Source organism: Anolis carolinensis, chromosome 1, assembly GCF_035594765.1.
Source record: "Anolis carolinensis isolate JA03-04 chromosome 1, rAnoCar3.1.pri, whole genome shotgun sequence".
In the NCBI taxonomy this organism is placed as follows: domain Eukaryota; kingdom Metazoa; phylum Chordata; class Lepidosauria; order Squamata; family Dactyloidae; genus Anolis; species Anolis carolinensis.
Window position 1 is genome coordinate 167,248,267 of NC_085841.1, and position 23,572 is coordinate 167,271,838.

At 39.0% G+C, this 23,572-nt stretch overlaps 1 protein-coding gene across 5 annotated transcripts in view; it reads left to right on the forward strand.

Moving 5' to 3' along the window:
- Positions 1–23,572, forward strand: part of macrod2 (mono-ADP ribosylhydrolase 2) — a 1,355,048-nt gene that overhangs the window by 205,671 nt on the left and 1,125,805 nt on the right. For all 5 annotated transcript variants that reach the window (XM_062969120.1, XM_062969122.1, XM_062969121.1 and 2 more), the window contains exon 4: positions 8,898–8,927. In XM_062969120.1, coding sequence (XP_062825190.1) covers positions 8,898–8,927 — 30 coding nt within the window. The remainder of the gene's footprint in view (positions 1–8,897; positions 8,928–23,572) is intronic.

The window sequence follows — 23,572 nt, forward strand, 5'->3', positions numbered from 1 at the left end:
TTATCCAACACATTTTTGTAGTCAATGTTTTCAATACGTCGTGATATTTTGGTGCTAAATTCGTAAATTACTACATACCGTAGCATTACTGTGTATTGAACTACTTTTTCTGACAAATTTGTTGTACAACATGATGTTTTGGTGCTTAATTTGTAAAATCATAACCTAATTTGATGTTTAATAGATTTTTCCTTGATCCCTCCTTATTATCCAACATATTCGCTTATCCAACATTCTGCCAGCCTGTTTATGTTGGATAAGTGAGACTCTACTGTAGGTTGTTTTAAAGATGTTTCTGTTCTAAATATCTGGTTTATGATTAAAAGCCATTGTTTAGGCCATTTGTATTTTTAAAGTAATGTATTAGAAATTATGTTCCATCATCAGAATAGATTAACATTTTTATATTTACATCAGTATTGGAACATAATGTACAAGGAACATGATATTGTTTCTTCAGTTTTCAGGAAGACATTGAACATGAGGCTCCTTTCAACACCTTGATTCTATTACTCTGCTTCCCAATTCCAATAATATTTAAAAATTATATAAGCAATGGCATGCTTGCTTGGTTTCTGGCAGTCTTTTATTTTATTTATTACTCTCTTTCTATCCCATTCTTCCCACCTTTGTAGGGGACTTAGAGCGGCATACATATGTAACTACTACAAATACTGAACATTTTCTGCAATTCGGTCATTTAATTCAGTCCAGGCATACGCTCGCTCTGTGCAATAATGTTTTTACTGAGTGTCATGTTTACATTTATTGTTTTTTCTAATTTGGAATTTTTATTATAATGAGTATGTTATTGTCTTTTTATACTTTTGATATTAAGTGATGTAGTTGTGGCATCGAATGTTTGCCGTTTATATGTATGTTATATGGAGAGAGGGCAGTCTAGAAATAAAGTATTATTATACATATGAAAGGGAACTTGAAGGAACAGCCGTAAAAACATTAAATAATTACTGCCCCAATTTTTGGATGCTTTCCCACTGCAATCTTAATTGAAATCCATACAAACTGTGTTTCTTCCAATGTTCCTACTCAATGTCAAGAGTACCTAAATGGGATGGGTCCCTGATAAATGTGAGCATTTCCTGTCCCTAATATTGGTTTTCATAATGTCTTCTACATAAACACAAGATAAGTATTGCCTGTGTCTACACTCATTGGATTTGCCAAACATAATAACCCGGGCTTGTGTTTCTATATTTGGCTTACTTTTTAGTCGTAGTAACATCCACATTAATTTCAGTTCGCAGAGTGCCAAATAGCCTCATTTTCATTAGTATCATTAATCATCAGTGTTGCTGCTACTGATATGTTAGTCTCAACCCAAATGATTACTCATGTGTTTGGATTTGGTTACTGCATGTTAAATGGTTTAAGTTCCTCTTAATTACATACACAGAACTGGATTACAATATCAGCCAAGGCCTTGGGCATTTGAATGTTCTAGTTGGATGGCCTGCCTGACAAAGGGTTCGGCTCTGCTGAAGCAGATTACGGTTTTTGTCAGTATATAGTTTCCCTTTCTGGCACTTTTGTGAGACTGGAGGTGGGATATGCATTTGTGCAACTGTTTCTTGGGCTATATGTTGGAGCTGCTAGAACTGAGAGGAGTCGTCCAATAATGTGCTGCCTTTTTTCTTCCATCACATTAAAGGAATATTTTCAGAGTTGGATGAGTGTGCTATTTCTCTCTCCCTCTCCCACTTATTATAAACAGTGTTTGGAGAAGTTGCCTCATTGGACTACAGGCCCCAGAATATCCAGTGGCCTTGCTGACTTGGTAATTCATGGACATAGGAGTTAAATATGACTTAATAACAACTAAAGCCAATTTTAGCTCTAACTAGAGAAGCCCTGGAGTGGCTCAGTGGGTTAAACCATTGAGCAACTGAACTTGCTGATCAAAAGGTTGGCAGTTCGAATCCGGGGAGCGGGGTGAGCTCCCGCTGTTAGCCCCAGCATTTGCCAACGTAGCAGTTTGAAAACATACAAATGTGAGTAGAGCAATAGGTACCTCTCTGGTGGGAAGGTAATGGTACTCCATGCAGTCATGCCCGCCACATGACCTTGGCGGTGTCTACGGAAAATGCTGGCTCTTCGGCTTAGAAATGGAGATGAGCACCAACCCCCAGAATCGGACATAACTAGACTTAATCTCAGGGGAATACCTTTACCTTTACCTAGAGAAATGCTGGGGTGGTGGGAGGCCTTTTCCACATGATATAATTATAGCACTATGATTTCGCTTTAACTGCATTGAGACATCCTTTGGAATCATGGGATTTAATAATATATTTTATTTATATCCGCTCTATCTCCCCGACGGGACTCAGGGTGGATTATAGAACACATATATGGCAAACATTCAATTTCGTTATACAATTAACAAGACAGACATTACATAAACAGAGGTAAAGGTTTTTCTCATCTTTTCTGTTTCTGGCATCTGGGGGCTATGCTCGACTCCACCACGGGGAGGTGCTGTCACTCCCTCTTCCTTGCCGAAGAGCTTGTTGTTCTTAGACATTTTTGAATCGCCAGCATGTCCTTATGGGTGCCTTTTATTACTTCCCCACTTTAAAGCAGTACCTATTTATCTACTCACATTTCTGTTTTCAATCTGCTAGGTGGGTAGGGAGCTGGGGCTGACAGCGGGTGCTCACCCGGACCCGGGCTTGAACTGCCAACCTTTCGATTTGCAGAATTTTCTGCAGCTTAGCAGTTTAGCCCGCTGTGCTAAGTCCAGCCCCAATGCAATCAAACCATAAGTCTTCCTGGGTATACTAAAATAGACGTACTGGTTTATCTGCCTAGTCTGCCTAGTAGTTCTGTTTTTGTAGAAATCTAAAAGAAATATTTGCACATACATAAAAAATGCTTCTGATAAAAAAGAGTGAACAAAGCCATATAGGGATTAAGAACAATAACAAGCATCCCAAAGGAAAATGAGAATTCACGCAGAATTGCTGTTGATGTTATCTTTGTGCAATATCAATTTAGGAGTGCTGTGCATCATGTTCATGCTTAATCAGAGTTCATACTTAGTCAGTGTCTAAGATTGATGACTTCCTTTTAATTGTTAAGAAGCTTCTCCTGCTCAACACTTTTTATGCACAATGTACAGATGGGGGTTTCGTTGTTTCCTGTGTGTGGGTAGTGAGGTCTAGACAGTGAGTATTACGGAATAGATGCATTTCACAACCAACTTCAATGGCAACATGACCACTACATAAAGCTTTCAAAATGTATTGACAAGCACACTATGGTCGAGTATATATTTTTTATTTAAATGTTTCTTTGTGTAAAGGTGGTATACAGAATGTAAAAGAAAAGAAAACATTTACATCAAATGTACGTAATACAAATGTATCTGTCTACCACACTCACTCACTCATTCCCCGCACTCGTGAACCATGGCTTCTGACACCACTCCATGTGAAACTAATATCTTGTTAAAATCTACCCTTATCTTTATATTAATAACTTCCCTTTGCTGCTATTTTAAAGTCTGCCTTTCTCTACCTTTCTAAATATTTAAATGCAAGCCTCCATTTTCTAACAAAGTCTTCATTATTTCCTCCTCTAATGCCATTGGACAGCTTGGCCATTTGGATATAGTCTAACAATTTTCTTCTCCAGTCCTTTATAAATAGCTCTTTTTTTCCCCTTCCATGATTTTGCTATTATTAATTTTGCAGCTACAAAACAGTATTGACAAATTTCTAGGTCTTCTTTACTATTTTTTTTCCACCAAATAAAACATTTCTGGTTTTTTTTCTTAACCTGTTTAGTAATTATTTTGTTTGTTTCCTTTATTACCCTTTCCCAAAAAGTTTGTACCAGTCTACAAGTCCACCAAACATGGAACAAAGTACCTTTGTGTATTTTGCATCTCCAGCATTCCCCACTGATGGGATTTATCTATTTTGCTTATCACCTCAGGAGTTATGTAACTTTTATAGAACATTTTATACGTTTTCTCATTGAAATATTAAGATAATTTCATTTATCTATCCAAAGCAGTGAACTTACTCAACAATTTGGAAAGCATATTTTGAGGTGCACGCATGACTGTGGTATTCTATTATGGCGCCTAAATACCCTAAAACTGTGGTTCTCAACCTGTGGGTCCCCAGGTGTTTTGGCCTACAGCTCCCAGAAATTCCAGCCAGTTTACCAGATGTTAGGATTTCTGGTAGTTGACGGCCAAAACATCTGGGGACCCACAGGTTGAGAACCACTGCCCTAAAGGCACCTGATCCTGATTGGTGTTGCAAGCTAAGCAGGAACAGCCCTTATTAGTAATTAGATAGGAGAACATCAAGAAATATTAGACTCTGTAAGCTATATTTTAGAAGAAGGAACTGGCAAAACCACCTCTGAGTATTCCTTGCCAAAGAAAATAATAGGAAATTCATGGGGTCACCATAAGTCAATAGGTGTCAGGGATTCCTCTTCTTCAGAAGGGGAAGGGGAGCAGGAAAGGGCTCATGAATCTGAGGGTGAGTTGGAGTCTGAGGAGACTTTGCTAGTATCCTCATTCCAGGAGAGGCGAAGGAAAACAGAGCAGAGATGTCCTTCAGCTAGATTAGCTGCCAGAAATGCAGCTGAGTGATTAGGAACTGCCCTAGCAGCTGTGCGGGGACCCAGGGCTATAAAAGCAGAAGCAGGTGTAGCCAGCTTTTGCTGGTAACAAACTGATTCTAATGCCTTCACTCTCTGTCTGCCTGCTCCAAGTCTGCATCTGGATTTATGTCTCTTCTTTGTCTGAAGTAAGACTTCCTGGCTTTCTTTTGCATTATTTCACTGAGTATACTGTACTTTATGTTTTGCTGAAGTAAAACAGTTTTCATTTACTTACCACAGTGTCTTAAGGCTGTTCTTGAAAGACAAAACAGGACAATAGGCATCTTCAAGGCACATAAAGACACAGTTGTTCTTATTATTGGATTCTTCTCATTTAACAATGTGAGCAGTGGCATCCCCCCCCCCCCCCCGTGCAAATCGTAATGTATGCATGTGTCCTTTCAAGTCTCTTGTTAACATACGGTGAGTACATTAATTTCATAGGTTTTTCTTAGACAAAGAATACTAAGAAGTGGTTTTGCCAGTTTCTTTCTCTACAGCATTTGGCATGGGTGTTGGTCTTCCATCCAAGATCCAAGATCAGATGGGATCTGTCGACTTTAGGGTATTACCTTCTATCTCACTGGTTCTCAACCTATGGGTCCCCAGATGTTTTGGCCTTCAGCTCCCAGAAATCCTAACAGCTGGTAAACTGGCTGGGATTTCTGGGAGTTGTAGGCCAAAACACCTGGGGACCCACAGGTTGAGAACCACTGTTCTATCTTTTCCTATGCAAGATATGGGAAATGGCAGCAATGTAAGAGAAAGGTGAAAGAATAAATCAAATTGGAGAAGATTCCAGACTGACTTTTTGTGTATTAGTTGTTGTCAACTTTATTTATGGCAGATATTTTATTTCATTTAAAGATATTTCAGTTTTGTGACTTGTATCTTGTTGAAGAAATCTCTTATTGTGTATCCTTGCAAAGAGTGTAGCTTGCTCTCAGTAGTCCTGTCTTGTTCTTGATTTCGTCCTCTCTGGGTTTTGTGTGTGTGAAGGAGAGCAGATCAAACAAAATACTAGTGACAGATAAAGATAGCTCCTGAAATGTGTAGGAGGAAATCTAGCTGCCTGTATTGTAAATTGCTGGTATACTGCTCATCAACTGTCACCTCTCTGTGATGTTTTATTGATGACCTTTTTTAAAAAAACAAAACAAAAAACTTTTTCCTTTTCACCAATTTCAGAATCCAAAACATATACTGCATTTCCTCAATTCTAACATGCACTTTCCCCCCATATAAACTACGAAGTGCATTTTAGAATCTCTGGTGATATATATATTCTTTTTGACTGCTAATATTACTGAAATTAGTGTGTGTCTTAAATTGATGGCTTCTTAGAACAGAAAAATATGTGGTATTATATAATTGATAATGTGATACTATTATATTATATTTTACTATTGTCAATAATTGTATTATAAACAAAATATGTATTTTTCACTAGTATCAGTTAGGTTAATACAACAGATCTAAAGTGTTAAAATATATTTTAGTGCACAAGCAGATGCTCAGTTGCATAATATATCTTGTTGTGATTTTATCCAGCCCATTAGTGCATGCTAAAAGGATGATCCTGGAGAAACAATTAGCATTTTAAAGTGACTCAATGTCTATTTTTCAGTGAAAGTAATCAATGCTGCTCATTTAATTTACAAGGTTGCAAACATGTTGTCTCCAGAGACACTGAAAATAGTATTTTATAGTAAAAAAATCCTACAGTATTGACAGAAATACGGTTTAATTTGAGAAGGTATTATATTCATTATATTGTGTTTGTCTCCTGATGTATACAAATATAAGGTAAAGGTTTTCCCCTGACATTAAGTCTAGTCGTGTCTGACTCTGAGGGTTGGTGCTCATCTCCATTTCTAAGCTGAAGAGCTGGTGTTGTCCGTAGACACCTCCAAGGTCATGTGGCCGGCATGGCTGCATGGAGTGCTGTTACCTTCCCGCCGGAGCAGTACCTATTGATCTACTCACATTTGCATGTTTCGAATTGCTAGGTTGGCAGAAGTTGGGGCTAATAGTGGGAACTCACCCCACTCCCCAGATTCGAATCGCCGACCTTTTGGTCAGCAAGTTCAACAAAAAAGAAGGGAGGAAAGTTACTTGTGAATATAGAAGTTTATTGAGAAACCTTGCTGTAGTTACTATTTCTCAGCCTAATCTACCTCACAGAGCAAATCGTGTAAGTTGCCTTGAGTTCCTTAGTAGAATGACAAAGTGTGAATAATGCTTATAAATAAGAAAGTGAATAACAAAGGACAGAGGTTTAGCTCTGAGGTTAACATTGTAGTCTAATCCCTTTGCTTCTCAGATGCTCTTAGATGCATGCTCATGTAAGGGGGCAGTGCTTATGGAAAGGCAGCTTTGGATATTACTGCAGTACATGATTGTGGGGATCCTTATACAGTTCTGGTGAAAGTAACATGCAAAAGCATCTTGAAGGAGAAAGAAGAGGCTGTTCTTGTGGCATGTGCTTGTGCGCATATAGAGCTCACTTGATCATGATGTGAGAGCCCTTGCCCATATAAATGGCTTGTGATTTTCTGTCTGATAATCTTGGGAGGTTGAAGGAAAAGATTCCCAAAACACTTTCTTGATTGCCTACTTAATATATGCCTTACAACATTCTATGCCACATTCAGTCAAAAGAAAAAGCGTATGCTGGAGCATTTATCTTTGTGAATTATGCATCGAAGGTAAACAGGAAGTGAGAATTATTCTGCATAAATTAAAGGTTTAGGTTTTCCCATGACATGAAGTCTAGTCGTGTCCGACTCTAGGGGTTGGTGCTCATCTTCATTTTTAAGCCAAACAGCCGGCATTTTCCATAGACACCTCCAAGGTCATGTGGCCGGCATGACTGCATGGAGTGCCGTTACCTTCTCGCCGGAGCGGTACCTATTGGTCTACTCACATTTGCATGTTTTTGAACTGCTAGGTTGGTAGTAGCTTGACCTAACAACAGGAGCTCACCCCGCTCCCTGGATTCAAACTGCCGACCTTTTGGTCAGCAAGTTCAGCAGCTCAGCAGTTTAACCCGCTGTGCTGCCAAGGGCTCCCTAAATAAATTACATGGAGGGCAAATAAAAATAATATGTGCAAATTGCTTTGTGACCATGTACAAGCATTATATGCAATGTTAGCCATAAGTGCTTTGTGACCATGAGAGTTATGCATATTCTTAATGAGTGCAGATGAAAGTACAAGAACATGTTGATGTTTTGTGCTGTCATTCTTTAAAACTAACTGCATAGCCCTCGTGTCGAGGATCTTGTGATCATTTCATTGGTTAATAGTGTGAACTGAAATAGTCAACAACTCACATGTGCTTGACAACAACATTCTGATGTTACCACAACAGTGGATTAAGATGATATTTTTAAGATTTAGTAATAATAGCAATAATATTTTTATTTTCTTATCTGCCTCTCCTCAGAGCTCAAAGTTGGTTACAACTTTGCTAAAACACATAATCATTTAAAAACACACATTAAAACATATTTCCATAAAATACATATTAAAATACACAAAACAAAAGTTAGACATAAAGTGGAAGTTTAAACTTCACCATTAAAACTATCTGGGTAGGCCTACCGAAAGAGAGAGGTCTTCTTCCTTCTTCAGTTTCTGATTTTTTTTTTTTACTGTTGTAGTCTTCAGACATCTATTGATAGATTATATGGGGGTGAGAGTAACGTCTTAACAGGTTCATCACACGTATATACATGAGCATTTTTTCTTCAATGTAGAAATCCTCAACAAAGTTTAGGTAAAGGTAAAAGTTTTCCCCTGACATTAAGTCCAGTTGTGTCTGAATCTGGGGGTTGGTGTTCATCTCCATTTCTAAGCCAAAGAGCCGGCGTTGTCCGCAGACACCTCCAAGGTCATGTGGCCGGCATGACTGCATGGAGTGCCGTTACCGTCCCGCTGGAGTGGTAACTATTGATCTACTCATATTTGCATGTTTTCTAACTGCCAGGTTGGCAGAAGCTGGGGCTAACAGCAGGAGCTCACCACACTCCCTGGATTCGAACTGCCAACCTTTTGGTTAGCAATTTCAGCAGCTCAGCAGTTTAACCCCCTGCTCCATCTGGGGCACCCTTCAAGAAGTTTACCAGCAATAAATATCCTGTTTTGAAACTAATGTTTCTCTTTCTGTATTGTCAAATAATTTTGTTACAAAAACTTGTGAATGTTAATATGTGTAAATGTAATTCTTGGTTTTGTTTGTTCTTTTATAGCTAATTCAAGTCTCCTTGGAGGCGGAGGTGGTAAGTTTGACTTCATTTTTCCTAAATATGGCAAGAAACCAACTATTTTTCTTTAAAAACACAATATAGCCATTGCAATATTCAGTTAAGCGAATTAGCAGTGGAGTATATTGATAACAGAGTATATTAGCAATTATATAATTTTAAAATTGGACAGTCTTTTTTGCCTGCTATTGGATAGATGTTGTCAGTTTTATTGTGTGTTTTTTTTAGTATATTCAACATGAAATTAACTGTGGATTTAAAATTGCCATATTTTGACTAAATTCCTTCACAACTGCATAGATTTTGGTAAGAAATGGAAGTGGGAAGCAAGATTGTTAGGTTTCTGAATCATTTCTCAGCAGTGGTTGCTTCTGTAATAAACGTATTTCCAAGGGGTGTCTTAACTGACCTTCTTGTTTTCCCTAAGTGTTTTACCTGCCCTAAATTACTGAAACACAAAATAGTTTGGCACATACAGTAATATTGCCAGTCTATTACTCGGAAAAATATTAACATCTCCCTCGGCACTTTCCATACCTCCTTGATAAACCTGTCCTTATTTTGCTTACAGTTCCATACCTCTGAAAGCTACCTCAACAGTTTAAGGGCAGGGGGAAAATAATGTAAGGTTTTTGTTTTATTTTGTTGCCATCATGTTTCTCATTTGGCTAGTGCAGAATATATGGAGGGGGGCATCCCTGTGGGAGATGATACAAATGCTGTTTCATTAGTGGTATTTCCTTTGGTAATATTGATAATTATATGGCGCTCACTGCTCACTTCTGCAGACCAAGTAATCAATTTAAAACATAAATGCTGTAAGAATCAGAAGAAATCTAAGCATTGTCCTAGCATGACCAACACCGTCACAGAAACACCCCTGGCCTTTCAAACACATTCTTCAAAACTCCATTGGGAATGAAACAGTGACGATCTGGGTGCATTTATTTCTCATACAAACCTAATCTTACATGTGGATGAGCTGTCACTCTTTCTATGGGGAGCATGAAGATATGCATTGCTCCAAGACCTTACAGCTCTGAAGTTCCCCTTTGAAGAAAAAATTGGTGGAACAGAGCTTGGAAAGTTATTTTTAAGAATACCAAAATACAATGATATGCTGAAATCATTTGGAACTGAGCACTGGGACTCTTCAGCATAGTAATGTTCTGATGTCTAGGACAGAGATAGAAATCCAGAGTTTGAGGCGAGTGAGTAGTCTTTGGGAATACGTAGATCTTTTCAAACCCCAAACCAGAGTTTTGTAAGAAATGATGTACATGCCATGAGATGACTCTTTACTTTTGTTTGTAAAATATTCCTTATGTCAGAAAAAGGCATGGCATGCTGGAAACTGGTTAGTTTGTAAAGCAGTATATAATAAATCACCAAACTAGCTTTTTCATCTGATTCCGTCGGGAAATAGTAACCTGTAATGAAAGGACCAAGGCATTGACATCACTGGCCCATCCTCTGTTTGGATATCAGCCAGCAAGCCAATGCCTTAAATCAGTGGTTCTCAACCTGTAAGTCCCCAGATGTTTTGGCCTTCAACTCCAAGAAGCTGGTAAACTGGCTGGGATTCCTGGGAGTTCTAGGCCAAAACACCTGGGGACCCATAAGTTGAGAACCACTGCCTTAAATCAAGAAATAGCTTTCTATGATCCACAGAGATGCTCATAGGAACACCTCAGCAAGCAAGAGTCTAAAAATGGCAGGTTAAAACCCGAAACCTCAATCCGTGGCTGATACCGGATGAGAACCCCCCCCCCCCCCAAGCACACAGAAGGCTGGGTGACTTAGAAGGTGCTGAACAGACTGTGCTCTAGCATCATGAGATGCAGAGCCAATCTTAGGAATTGGGGCTACAAAGTGGAGTCCATGACATGTGAGTGTGCAGAAGAGCAAACCACAGACCACTTACTGCAATGCTGTCCAAGCCCTGCCACATGCACAATGGAGGACCATCTTACAACAACACCAGAGGCACTCCAAGTGGCCAGCTTCTGGTCAAAGGAAATTTAGTATAATGCCAAGTTTTTAACTTTGTTTGTGGTTTTTCTAACATTATAACTGTATTCTCAATTAGCTTCTGACACGATAAGCGAATTTGATTCTTTTCCATTTTTAAAGCATAAAATAATTAATGGGGGCAAGCAAAAGGTAATTAAAATATAACTGAAACATCAGAAAACTGTAAGCAGTTATGGTAGATTATGGTATTTGTGTATAGCTAACAATTTATTCCTTTTGGATAATTATGTGATGAGTCCCCATTTTTAAAGCAAGTGTGATGAGTTGATTTTTATTCCACAGATTTACATAGATACTTAATAGTTTTATCTTGTTAAGGAGCATTTCAGTCAACACCCATGAATGTTGGATCATTTCTACTTTTTGACATATTTTTATTCTCAATAGGAAACCTTTTCCCCTCTCCTTCTTCTCTAGGCATCCTGGCCATTTTTCCTAGACAAGATTGAAGATGTGATGTGTACATACATGCCACACATACACACACACACACATATGCATATTCCCTAGCCATGTTTTCTCTGAAATACCTTTGCATAGAAATGCTAGAGACTTTTGTATTAACCTAGAGAGATAAACAACATGAACACAATTTAACAAAGTTAACCACTTTGAAGACTTGTTGATTTAGATGAAAAAGATGTAAACATGTGTTTAATTCTTCAGTTGAGATCACAGGGATTTTTTTTTTTAAGTTTTGATTGGGCGAAGTGCCATATTTCTCTCTTTTGGAGTGTGAATGATTGATATTATTGGAATATCAGCATTCTTATAATGGGGTTTTTAACTTGATGAAGCTGCATACTATCATATATTTGATCATGATTAAACTCACTGTTTTCAGAAGACATCAGCGCGCTTAACTCAGGTGGGGCTGTCATCTTGGTATCTGATAAGACTACTGCTGATTTATATGTGATGAAAAGAACATCCAAATTAGTTATATGTGTTGCATATGAATGAAAAAACAGTGGATAATCCTGGGCCATCGTATGTTGGTAGACATGATCTATCTATCATAATAACACTGATTTTCTCCCATCCCCCAACTTGGTTGTGAAAAACTTTGAGCATATTGTACACAGAAAAGTAATAAAAAGAGTGGCTATTATTAGATTATTTTTTCATTAATTTCATATAGTTGCAGTCAATATATTAGGACTATTGGTTGTATTTACATTTCTTTCCTTATATAACCATGCATGGAGCCTTCTATGGTGCAGTGGGTTAAGGCCTTGTGCCAGCAGGACTGCTGACATGAAGGTTGGGTTGCTGACCTGAAAGTTGCTGGTTCAAATCCAACCCAGGGAGAGCATAGATGAGCTCCCTCTCTCAGCTCCAGCTCCATGCAGGACATGAGAGAAGCCTCCTACAAGGATGGTGAAACATCAACATCCTGGCATCCCCTGGGCAATGTCCTTGCAGAAAGCCAATTCTGTCACATCAGAAGCGACTTGCAGTTTCTCAAGTTGCTCCTGACACACACACAAAAAACCATGCAAAATGAGATAGGAAAGTTGAGATCAATCTGTTTCAACAGTGTAATAAACAACTAGTGGCTACCCTTGTTTTCATATGTATCAGTGCAGTATTAGTTGATATTATATTTGTATTCATTTGATGTGAGCAGAAGAAACACATCATGTTCCAGACCATGGGACAGGTAAGTAATATAGTGCCATCCTGCAGAGAATACTACTATAATTTTTAATGAGGATATACTAACAAAAAAGAATTCTCATTTCTACACTATACAATTTGGCAAAAAGTGATAATTTAAATAAATGTGTAGCTCGTCTCCTTAATGAAGGAAGTACACACTGAGACAACTATCACATTTGATCCAGTTTTTGACAGACTTGATGGTGCTTTTTAAAGTGAGATAAGGATGAAGTAAATATTATTGTGGTGATAAACTTTTTTTGAGTTTGAAAACCACTCTTGACTCTGTTTTGAATTTGAGTTGAATCGCAGACAACATAGTCATTGTCTTGAGTGGTTATTCTAGTTCACATGTACTTCAGTTGAAATTGTAGAGTAGGGGGGAATCCATTCTGTCTAAGAGTGAACTATCAGAGCTTGTATCTGCTGCCATTTGGTTCTAGGACTGCTCCATGGACATCAAAATCCATGAATACTGAAATCCCATAATATGCAATAGTGTAATGAAAAATTGTATACCACCACAAGAAGATCCAACCAGTCCATCCTCCAGGAAATAATGCCCGGCTGCTCACTGGAGGGAAGGATATTAGAGGCAAAGATGAAGTATTTTGGCCACATCATGAGAAAACAGGAAAGCTTGGAAAAGATCGTGATGCTGGGAAAAATGGAAGGAAAAAGGAAGTGAGGCCAACCAAGGTTAAAATGGATGGATGGTATCCTTGAAGTGACTGGCTTGACCTTGAGGGAACTGGGGGTGGCAACACATGGGCAAATCCATGAGGTCACGAAGAGTCGGAAGTGACTGAACAAACAACAACAAAAATATAAAATGGTAAAATCAAGATTTGTTTTTTAGATTTTTAAGAAATATATATTTTCAAGCTGTGGATGATTGACTCCATGGAGACAGCATCCATGGACTTCCAGTGAACCTTCTACTCTTCCTTTAAAGTCCTATTAGAAATATTGACATTATTAATTACTAGAAATATTGACATTATTAATCAACATATTGCCCTAAACTTTCTAACAATATTAGCACATTCTGTGGAGAATGGCAAACTGGAGTATTTATTTTTGTAACACAGAAATTGTTTGGGAAGAAACCTGATGCCCAAAGTTAAATAAGAATGAGTTTGTCTCACTGAACTTTTATGGCCTTACAGAGCTTAGCTATTGATTAGCTTTATAGTTCAGCAATCTCCAGAACTGGGTTGTATTGGCAGTTGTATTTCAAGAAACATTATTTTTGGTTATTTAAAATTCATTGTAATCTTTCCTTAATGCCAACTCTGAGACACAATATATTTTAAATCATTGATTATTTCCTTTAGTATTTAACTTTTGAACTCTCATTCAATGACATTTTATGTCTCCATTAAATATTTAGTGCTTTCTTTCTTACTCTCTCTGTGTGAGCAGGTACATATGCTTTCCATTTGCCTAGACATCGACTGCTATTATAAATGAGCTGGCTACATAAAATATTTGACTTGGGGAGAGGGGGAGAGAAGAGGAAGAAGGATTTTTCTGCACACAGCCCATGCTTGCTAAAGTCTGTCGCTTTGGCATAGAAGGAAGGAGACATCTGTCAGTAGTCCTTTGATGAGCTTTATTACCTGCCTCAGGACAAAACAGATAACTGAAGATTTCCCCTAAGGGCAAGCCACATGAGCAGTGTAGCAAATTATAGTTACATTTTATGTCAGAAACCTCTGGAATACTGATTTGACATAGTGGAAATGTAGTCCATTCCATTACAGCCTTTCATTCCCCAGGCCTTTTCATATAGTGTTGGAAGAGAGCAGAGTCCACTGAAAGCCTCTTCAAAGATCGTGTTCTTGCCTCTGAAATGTAGGGTTGTTTCAGACAATCTCTCCATTGGTTCATTTGTCCAAAATAATTGAATGTGTCTGTAAAACACGCATCTGCCATAAGTAGACTTACAGCTGAGCTCTTACTTGGGCAAATGAACATGTGTACTGCAGAGAGACCACCTAAAAGGGTTCTCAGTGGGTTCTCTTTACTTTATAATCCCAATCCTTGTCCAATTGATTCTATGCAACATTGTCTTAAAAATCCCATTGCTGGTAACATATAATGAACTGAATAATACTCTCAAAATTACTGGAATGCCCAGCTAAATGACAAAAGAGAATGATTTTGTTTTTCTGGTTGCAGCTTGGCTTCATAAGCCAAGATATGAATGAACCGTCTGCCCATGCATCCAGCCCATATCCTCCTTGCTACTCAGTATAATGCAGTGAGCCAGAGAGAGAGAGAGATCACTCATCTATAGTTGAAACTTGACTTGTGTGCAGATTTGTTTTCATCCATTTTCTTCGGTACCTTTGGAAGCACACAGTGGTAAGGGCCCTCCCGGTACGAAAACCCACCTGCAACGAAAGCAAGTGGGAGCCAATCTCGGCTCCTCCTCCCCTATAATCCCAGCAAACTAAAATAATTTTTAATAATCCCAGCAGACAAAAAGAAAACCCTAATTCCCTGAAAATTACCACCACCTTGTTACCTATCCTATACTAGAGAGCAGAAATAGCTAAGGAAGCATTAAAATCAAAGCAGAAAGGAGATTTAAGCTTGCCAAGAAAAAAGAGGGCGTTTTAAAGGTAGCCCAGGGAGGAGACCTCCAGGAAGTCATTGCTCTTCCTTACCTGAAAGTGGGAAACTTTCTTAAAATGCCTTTGAAAGAGTTTGTGGCACCCAGGAGATAAAGTGTGCATGCCTATCTGCAGCACCTCTCATCCTCTAGAGTAGGAAATAGCTTTAAGAACTTGCCTCATTTGAATGCCTTGGAAAGAGTGCATGTGTGGCGCACAGACCAGGGAGAGAAAGCGTGTGCGCCTTCCTGCAGTGCCTCTCTCCTCCTCCTCCTCCTCCTCTAGAGAAGGAAACAGCTCAAATGCCTAAAATGATGGGAAGGGGAGCCTGGGAAGTGTCCCCTCCCCCCAATAATGGGCTGGATAGAAAACAAAATTTTTTACTCCCCTGAGTGAAAACAAATGTATGCCATTCCAAATTCAAGAGGCTCCTGAAAAAATGGATCGGGGCTTCACCAAAACTTGGGATACCAAACAGATCACAGTTTCCCTGGATTGCACAAGCCTAGTTGAAACAGTTAAAGATCCCGGTTGTTCCCAAACTGCTACTCATAGTTTCCTAGTTCAGTCATGCTGAGAAACATACCAGCTAAATTAAGATTTCTTAGGTTATTGAAATGCACCATTGAAAAAAAAAACGGGTAACATAAGGAAAAGAGTATTTAGGTGAAATGTTCTTATACATCAAGGCTCATTTAGCTAATATGTGCCATAATCTGAATCCATTCATGACTTCATACAGAATGTGTGTGGTTGAACCAGGATTAACATACGTCTTCACTGAATGCTTTGTTTATGTGGGACAGGACAGACATGTCAGGAAGTGGAGGTTTCAGGGGCATTATGAAACAAGTTACCTAAGGAACACGCAAAATGTGAATCCCTGCTGTTTATAAGCATCTTTGGGGGAATATAGGTCTGTCCAATCGGATATTCTTGGTCTTATTCCTTCAAATTCTTTTCCGTTTGTGATGCCATTATATAAAATCCCTATAGGAAAATAGGGATTATTTCATAGTAATGAAATGTAGTTAACCTCCCTATCCTTTGTTGAAAATTGAGTATACCTTAATGTCTATTATTAGAAGATTAATGCATAGATAGTATCTACTTTCCCTACAACACACTCCAAAAGAAGAATTCAGATAATACCTATTGTTCTCAGATGAATATGTTAATCTTAACTTGAGGTTTAGCCAGACCAGGCATGGACAAACTAAGGCCCAGGGGGCGGATGTGGCCCCCTGAGCACTTACCTCAGGCTCTCCTCATTTTCCCTGTCCTATTGGTATAACGACACAGTGGCCTGCTGAGTCCTTATGCCAAAAAGCACTCTGGAGCATTCTTAGCCACCACGTGTCTTGGCCTTCTCCCTGCATAATGCCTAGAGGACAGCCCAAGGATCGAGGAAGAAGGATCAGGGTAGCTGCCACACATCTTGCCTTCCTCTCAGCATAAGGACGGGGTGAGCAGCCTCATCCTTACGTTGGGAGGACCACCTGAAGATGAGTAGGGGGTGGGCCCTACTCTGCCCTCTCCTCTCCAGGGCCCACCCCCTTCTGGGCCCATCTTCCCGCCCAGCGTGTGCCCGGCCATCCTCCCTTCTGGCCCAGTCCTTCCAGCCGGGCCCGCAATGTGGCCCCAAGATAAAAAGTTTGCCCATGCCTGAGCTAGACCATACCAGTTTTTAAAATAATGTTCTGGTTTGGGTGACTACTGTGATGAACTGCTTGTGATTTCCTCTCTTAAATGAACATGAGTATTCTGTAGATTTTGCTGCTTAGGCTATACATGGTGGGAATCTTGCCATACTCTGTGATAATGAAATCAATAATGGAAGAGCTGTAAGTATTATCTTTCTTTTATTTGATTGCAGAGAAGGACAGTGTTTTTATTTCCCGCAACATATGAGTTTGTCTTGTACTGACATCACTCGATGTTTTGTAGCAATGTGTAATGAAGGCTGCTGCATTCATGTGTCCCTTTTGTCAGTTCCTGGAAGCGAAATCTCTCTGCTGGTTGTGCTGGTCCATGTTTTAGGATATATTTTTCATTCTAAGCTGACTCTTGCCACGAGAGCCCCTATAGCAGTGCAAGTAAATTGCTCCCTGCCTTGATCAGGAGAAATGAGAACACTGTATGTTGTTGCATTATACTGTGTTTGGAGACAGCAGTGTTTCTTGGCCTCTGCTTTTTGTGTGCCATATTTGTGTTCTGCTCCATTTATTAGCTAGCTCTGTTTCAGTAGACTGCCATTGTGTAACATATCATTGTAGATTTCCTTTAAAACTGGAATGCATGCCTTCCAACCTTAATGTGCTCTCAAAACTACTGGAGCGCCATTCACTTTCCTTCTATATTCCAAATGATCCTGGGGAACAATGTTGTATCTGTTTTCCAGCATTAACTAATACCAGGAAACTAGCAAACTCAGAAGCAATGACAAGTGAATGGGAGAAACTGACTGCTATCCTGTCTTTGCAATGATTTATAACAGGGCTTCTTGAATGTGATTTTCCTGCTTCTTGGCAGGAAAGTGGATGGCCCGCGAAGTCTCTTCCAACTCTATGATTCTTAAACTATGGGTCCCAACCTCAAACAGGGTCCCCTTAGCTCAATGTTGAGGTCTCAAAAAATTGACAAGAGGAAAAAGTTTCTCAGTGCCCCCCCCCCCCCCCCATTTACATATGTTTGCAGTGTTTAGAGTGGATTCTGCAGAAAATGCTTTAGCTGTAATTTACAAAAGTGAAACTCAGTCTATTTAGCAAGCTTTGCAAGGCTGATGTATTATCTGTAGATGTTTTCTTTTTATACCTATTTTAAATGCTTACATACCTAGACATTTCTATGGCAGAATGGGGTCCCTAGTGAAAAGGTTTAAGAAGCCCTGATCTAGAAGGGGGTTAAACTTTTGTGTTCATTTGTGTCTTGAGTCCATGCATGCCTTTTTGATGTTCAGCCAACACTGAGTATCACAATCATGCCTAAAGGAATGTGTATCCTTCCTTTACAGCCATATAATATAATACATAATCAGCTTATCTAACTGATATCATCAAACTGCAATGGCTATTCAAATATGCAAGTAACTAGTTTTCAGATTAATACTGATACATGTATTGGTAATATTGTGCGTTATTCTATCTGACAAGTTATGTTGTTCAGCTGTCATTACATTATATTACTTTCTTTTTAATGAGAGAGATATTGAACTGTTAATCTTTTCCCCACCAAAACACATTTACAGTGAGGTGCATGACTAATATAATTCATATAAATCTGTACAATATTAAAGTTACTTATGGGTAGTGGGATCGGGAATTGTACCTTTATAAATGGAAATTTCCATGTTGATGATGATTTAAATCAAGATATCCATTCATAAAGCTGAAAACTACCATTTGTGGGTATACAGAAGTTTGGGAGAAGTTCCCTGTTATAACTTTTCTGATGACAGGCACAATTCACTGTTATACTAGAAAACTGCAAACAGAGTATAGTTTTTGAAATTACACATCAGCATGTAAGATGCAGTGAGCAATTAATCAGACTGAAGATTTCTTATTAAATAATGTCAGCTACCTTTGCCCTTGAGAACCGATTTTTAATAAATGAGATATGCGCGATTTTACCATCAAGAACTGAACTTGTAATTTCAATACAAAAAAAATTACTCATGCATAAAAAGCTGTTAAATTGTAACATGGTCTATTCTGCATAGCTTTTCTATCACTTCAGTGTCTACATATCTCTTCACATGTTTATTAAAATCACTTCTCTTTAATCCGTTGCAAAACATTTAGGCCTGCCTTTGACTGCTTGTGTTCTCTTTCTTTCTCTCTCTCAACCTCTCTCTCTCTCTCTCTCTCTCTCTCTCTCTCTTCCCCCCCCTCTCTCTGTTGCAATTTGGAAAAAAAAAAATTGGACTTCCAGTTTTCAGTAGTAATGTTGGATGTGGTACTCTGAAGTTAGATTCTGAGGCAACTTTTCCATGCTTTCTCTGTGATTATTACTACATTACAGTTACCTTTTCTGGTGGAGCCCCCAGTGGCACATTGGGTTAAACCCTTGTGCTGGCAGGACTGCTGACTTGAAGGTTTGTTGCTGACCTGAAGGTTGCCGGTTCGAATCCAACCTGGAGAGAGTGTGAATGAGCTCCCTCTATCAGCTTCTGCTCCATGTGGGGACACGAGAGAAGCTTCCTGCAAGGATGGTAAAAAAATCAACACATCTGGGTGCCCCCTGGGCAACATCCTTGCAAAAGTGACTTGCGGTTTCTCAAGTCACTCCTGACACACACACACAAAAACCTTTTCTGGTGATGTTAGGTAGGACTGAAATATCAGCCCTATTTTATCTCCCAAATACAATGTGGAGCTGGAATGAACCCTGAAGCTGAGCAGGAAGGCAAACAGACCAGTAACTTTGGCCCAAGGGTCTACCAGGTTCCATCACTGCTTTCAGTTTAGCCTGTTTACAGCACTCCTTGAGATATATAAATGCTTCCAAGCAAGCATCAGTGTTTTATAGAACTTCAGAGTTATGCAGACAAAAAGAATATGAGCAATATCTAATACATAGGTGGTAATCCTAATCTGAGATCTATGTTACCGGTGCATAATATAACCTGAGCTTTTTTGTTGTTTAAGGGGATGTTCTCAGGCTCTGGTACTGGATGTATCCATATCTTCTGGTTGTTGACCCTGGACACATAACATTGCAGTTGCAGCATTTCTAGCATAACCAAATGGTAAAGACTAATAACTGGGGTGAGTTACAGGGAGAGATCCACTCCCTTGTTCAAGGAGCTCCACTGGCTGCCGTTTATTTTCCGGTCCCAATTCAAGGTGCAGACCATCACCTATAAAGCCCTAAACGGTTTGGGACCCACCTACCTTCGTGACCGTATCTCCTATCATAAACCTGCCCGATCCCTTCGATCGTCAGGGGAGGCTCTCCTGTCGCCACTGCCAATATCTCAGGCCCGCCTTGTGGGAACAAGGGAGAGGGCCTTCTCTGCTGTGGCCCCCCGATTGTGGAACTCACTGCTCGGTGAGATTAGGTAAGCCCCCACACTAGCAGCCTTTAAGAAAGACCTGAAAACATGGCTCTTCCGTTGTGCCTTTGGAGAGTAATCACTACATACATCCCTTTTGCTGCTCTCCTTCAATATTTGTCCTCCAGATTGCACCGCCACTTTATGACCCTGTCCTCTGTGGTTTTTACTCCTACTTCCTTTCTCACCCCGAGTTTTAACTTAGTGTTCATGTGGCCTGCCCTTGGTTTTATTGTTCTTTTGATCTTGTTTAATGTAGTTTATATTTTCTTTTATTGTTGTTTTATTGTTGTTTAATGTGCTATGATTTGTTGTTCTATTATATTTTGTTATATTGTATTGTTTTGGGCATGGCCCCATGTAAGCCGCCCCGAGTCCCCGTTGGGGAGATGGTGGCGGGGTATAAATAAAGATTATTATTATTATTATTATTATTATTATTATTATTATTAGCATAACCAAATGGTAAAGCATAAAAAACAATGCAGACCACAGGGAGATGTCAGCCATTATCAAGATGGAGTTTATCAGGCTCACTAAAACATATCGGCAAACATTTGAACCTTTAATTCTTATTTTACTCCAGCCGTGGAATTGTATTTCTTCTATAGCACAAATGAAGTTGCATGCTCCTCCACCTTGTGTGACTGTGGAGCAGAACAAACAACTTCTCATATGTATGCTTGCCCACAATGCCCTGCCTCATGCACGTTTGAGTTGTTTAAAGCTATGGACAATGTGATTGCTGTTGCCCACTTTTGGTCTAAAACCATTTAGCTGTTTGTGATTCCTTTATCGCTTTTAAACTTATTTATTATGCAATGCTTTTGACATGAAATAAATAAATAAAAGTTGCATGCTTAACCTTCTATGTGAAAACATTTACAAAACTGGTATCTCATTTTAACATTTGAAAAGGCCTTCAGATCCCAGATAACTGCATCTTGCAACCTAGGATCTCTAACTGGCCATTTCCGATTAAACTGCAATGAAATATCATAAAAACGTACTGATTGAAGACATAGGGTTCACTTTTCTATTGTGCTGTCTTCTGAACTTCCTGGTGACTACATAACACACATGAACTTTAGTAGCTAAACTCTGATACTTCGTTGCTTATCCTACCATCATTCTGATTATTGGACAAGTCCAGCTGACTAACCTCAACCCAATGATACTACCTAAGGTGAAGAACTAGCTATACTGCATAATGTTAGATGGCACCTGAGGCCATATGGAATCCATGAAACTCTATAAAATAGTCTCCACTTTATATTCTGTTTGAGCAGATTGGTAGTAAATATAGCAGTGCAAACATGTAATGCTTTGGCTTGCCCTCAGTGTTTTCTGGACTAGATGTTTTGCTCACCTTTGGCTTCTTGCTCTTAGGATTCTTATCCGCCTTTCTTTGGACTTCAGCCAAACTCTCACTGTCTCTTTCCTCCAGAACTAACAACAGCCTGTCCTTTGTCTTGGCATTTGGCAACATGCTTCTGCTGGAGCCTGACAAGGTTCCACCAAGGTCTCAAAATAGTTTAGAGACAAAATTATGAATGGTGGCTCATGATCTTATGGATAAATAAAGTTATGTAAGATTCTGGAATTAGGGATTTGGCTAACATCACCTTGAATTGTTGCTATATACTATGACTAGCAACAAGAAGTAGAGCACCATGACTGGACCTTTGAAGTACAAACATAAGAGGCTGAATAAGGTATTTGTCAGATGATCAAACTTGTCCTTCAAAAGTGCTTTGATCGATAGTTGAAGTGCCGTCACACCTGCTTGAAGATAAAAACAAAACCTCATAGTTTATCCTTTATTTTCTAGTGGTCTATCAGTGGGAGCTCACCTTCATTTTGAATCCTCTCCAATTTTCACTCTGGCAACAGGTGCCTACATAGAAAAGGGGTATTTAACATCCTGTAAATGTTTCCTAAAAGTTCCTTTCACCAATGTTGGCATGCTCCTAACATATTTCTCTTCCCACCCTGTGGAATATGGCTCTTAATAGAAAAAAATCAACACTGTTCTATATCAAAGTTGTTTTGTTAGTTAAGATAATTGTAATCAAAGAAACAAATTGGGCAGAGAAGAGATTATAAATTAAGATAAGCAGTTGAATAAATTATTCAGGACAAACAATTCAGCTGTTGTAATATTTTTGTAATATTATTTGGAAGCACTACCTAAACAGTAGTTACCAAGGAAGACCCAGCTGGAAATGCAAATACAGAAATTGCTGTATAAATGCAGCAAACCCCCCCCCCCCCCCAAAAAAAAAGAAAAAAAAGAAACACAGCACAATGTTTTTAGGAGAAATACATGATTTTAGAAAGTTCACCGAACAGTTGGCTCTAGCTGTAGAACCGTATTTCTTGAACCAGCACATACTGTAATAATGTATGCATTATTATTCAGTGCCTTTTGCCATGATAGCATTTTACAGGTTAACCAGGACCTTAGTTTTTACCTCATATATCATTAGCAGTCATTCAAAATATCCATGCTTATTTTCTTAGTACAGAAAGAGTGTGTAATGATCCTTGGGAATTCAAATAGCTATTTCAATTGCGATTCACTTGACTTATGTATCACATCACCTCCAATATGAGCTTGAGATAATATGAAATAAAACATACAGTGGAATCAATGCACTTTTGGAATATGATGACTTTGATTCTAGCCCAAAGCCGCCTTCTATGTGAAGCCTGCTGCTTTTGTTCTATTTGTTTCCAAGTGATTTTCTGTCTCCTCCAGCCAAGACAACAAGCAAGATCATGCAAGGAAAAAATAACTTAGATACCATCTTAACATGATATGAATACCCTCCAATATTTTACAGAGGAAAACCAAGGCATTAGAGGCTGAGCTACCTTGGTCAAGATGGCAAAAGTTATTAATGCAGTAGAACATAACTCAGGAGAGGCTGTAGAAGTTGGCTTTTGTCTGAGTCTCCCTAGAAAAGCCAGTCTGCCTCCTCTTCTCCTCCCTTCTCTCTGTTAATTGAATGCAAACTACTGTTGCACGTTGAACTCCATTTTCTGCAAATTTAATAATACATGGATGAATGGGGAAAATGGAGGAGGAGACAGTGTCAAACCACGGATAGTAGCATGCCCGTATAGTTTGATATGCAGAGTGTGGAAAATTGCTTGCCCTTGTCCTGTTAAGGATATTACAGCCCTTTTTACCCTGTGTGTCCCTGAACTCAAGTCCTGATGAAAGAAAAACACTTGAGTCAGCTGTGCTTTAAAGTAGAAATTGAAAATAGTCCATTCACTTT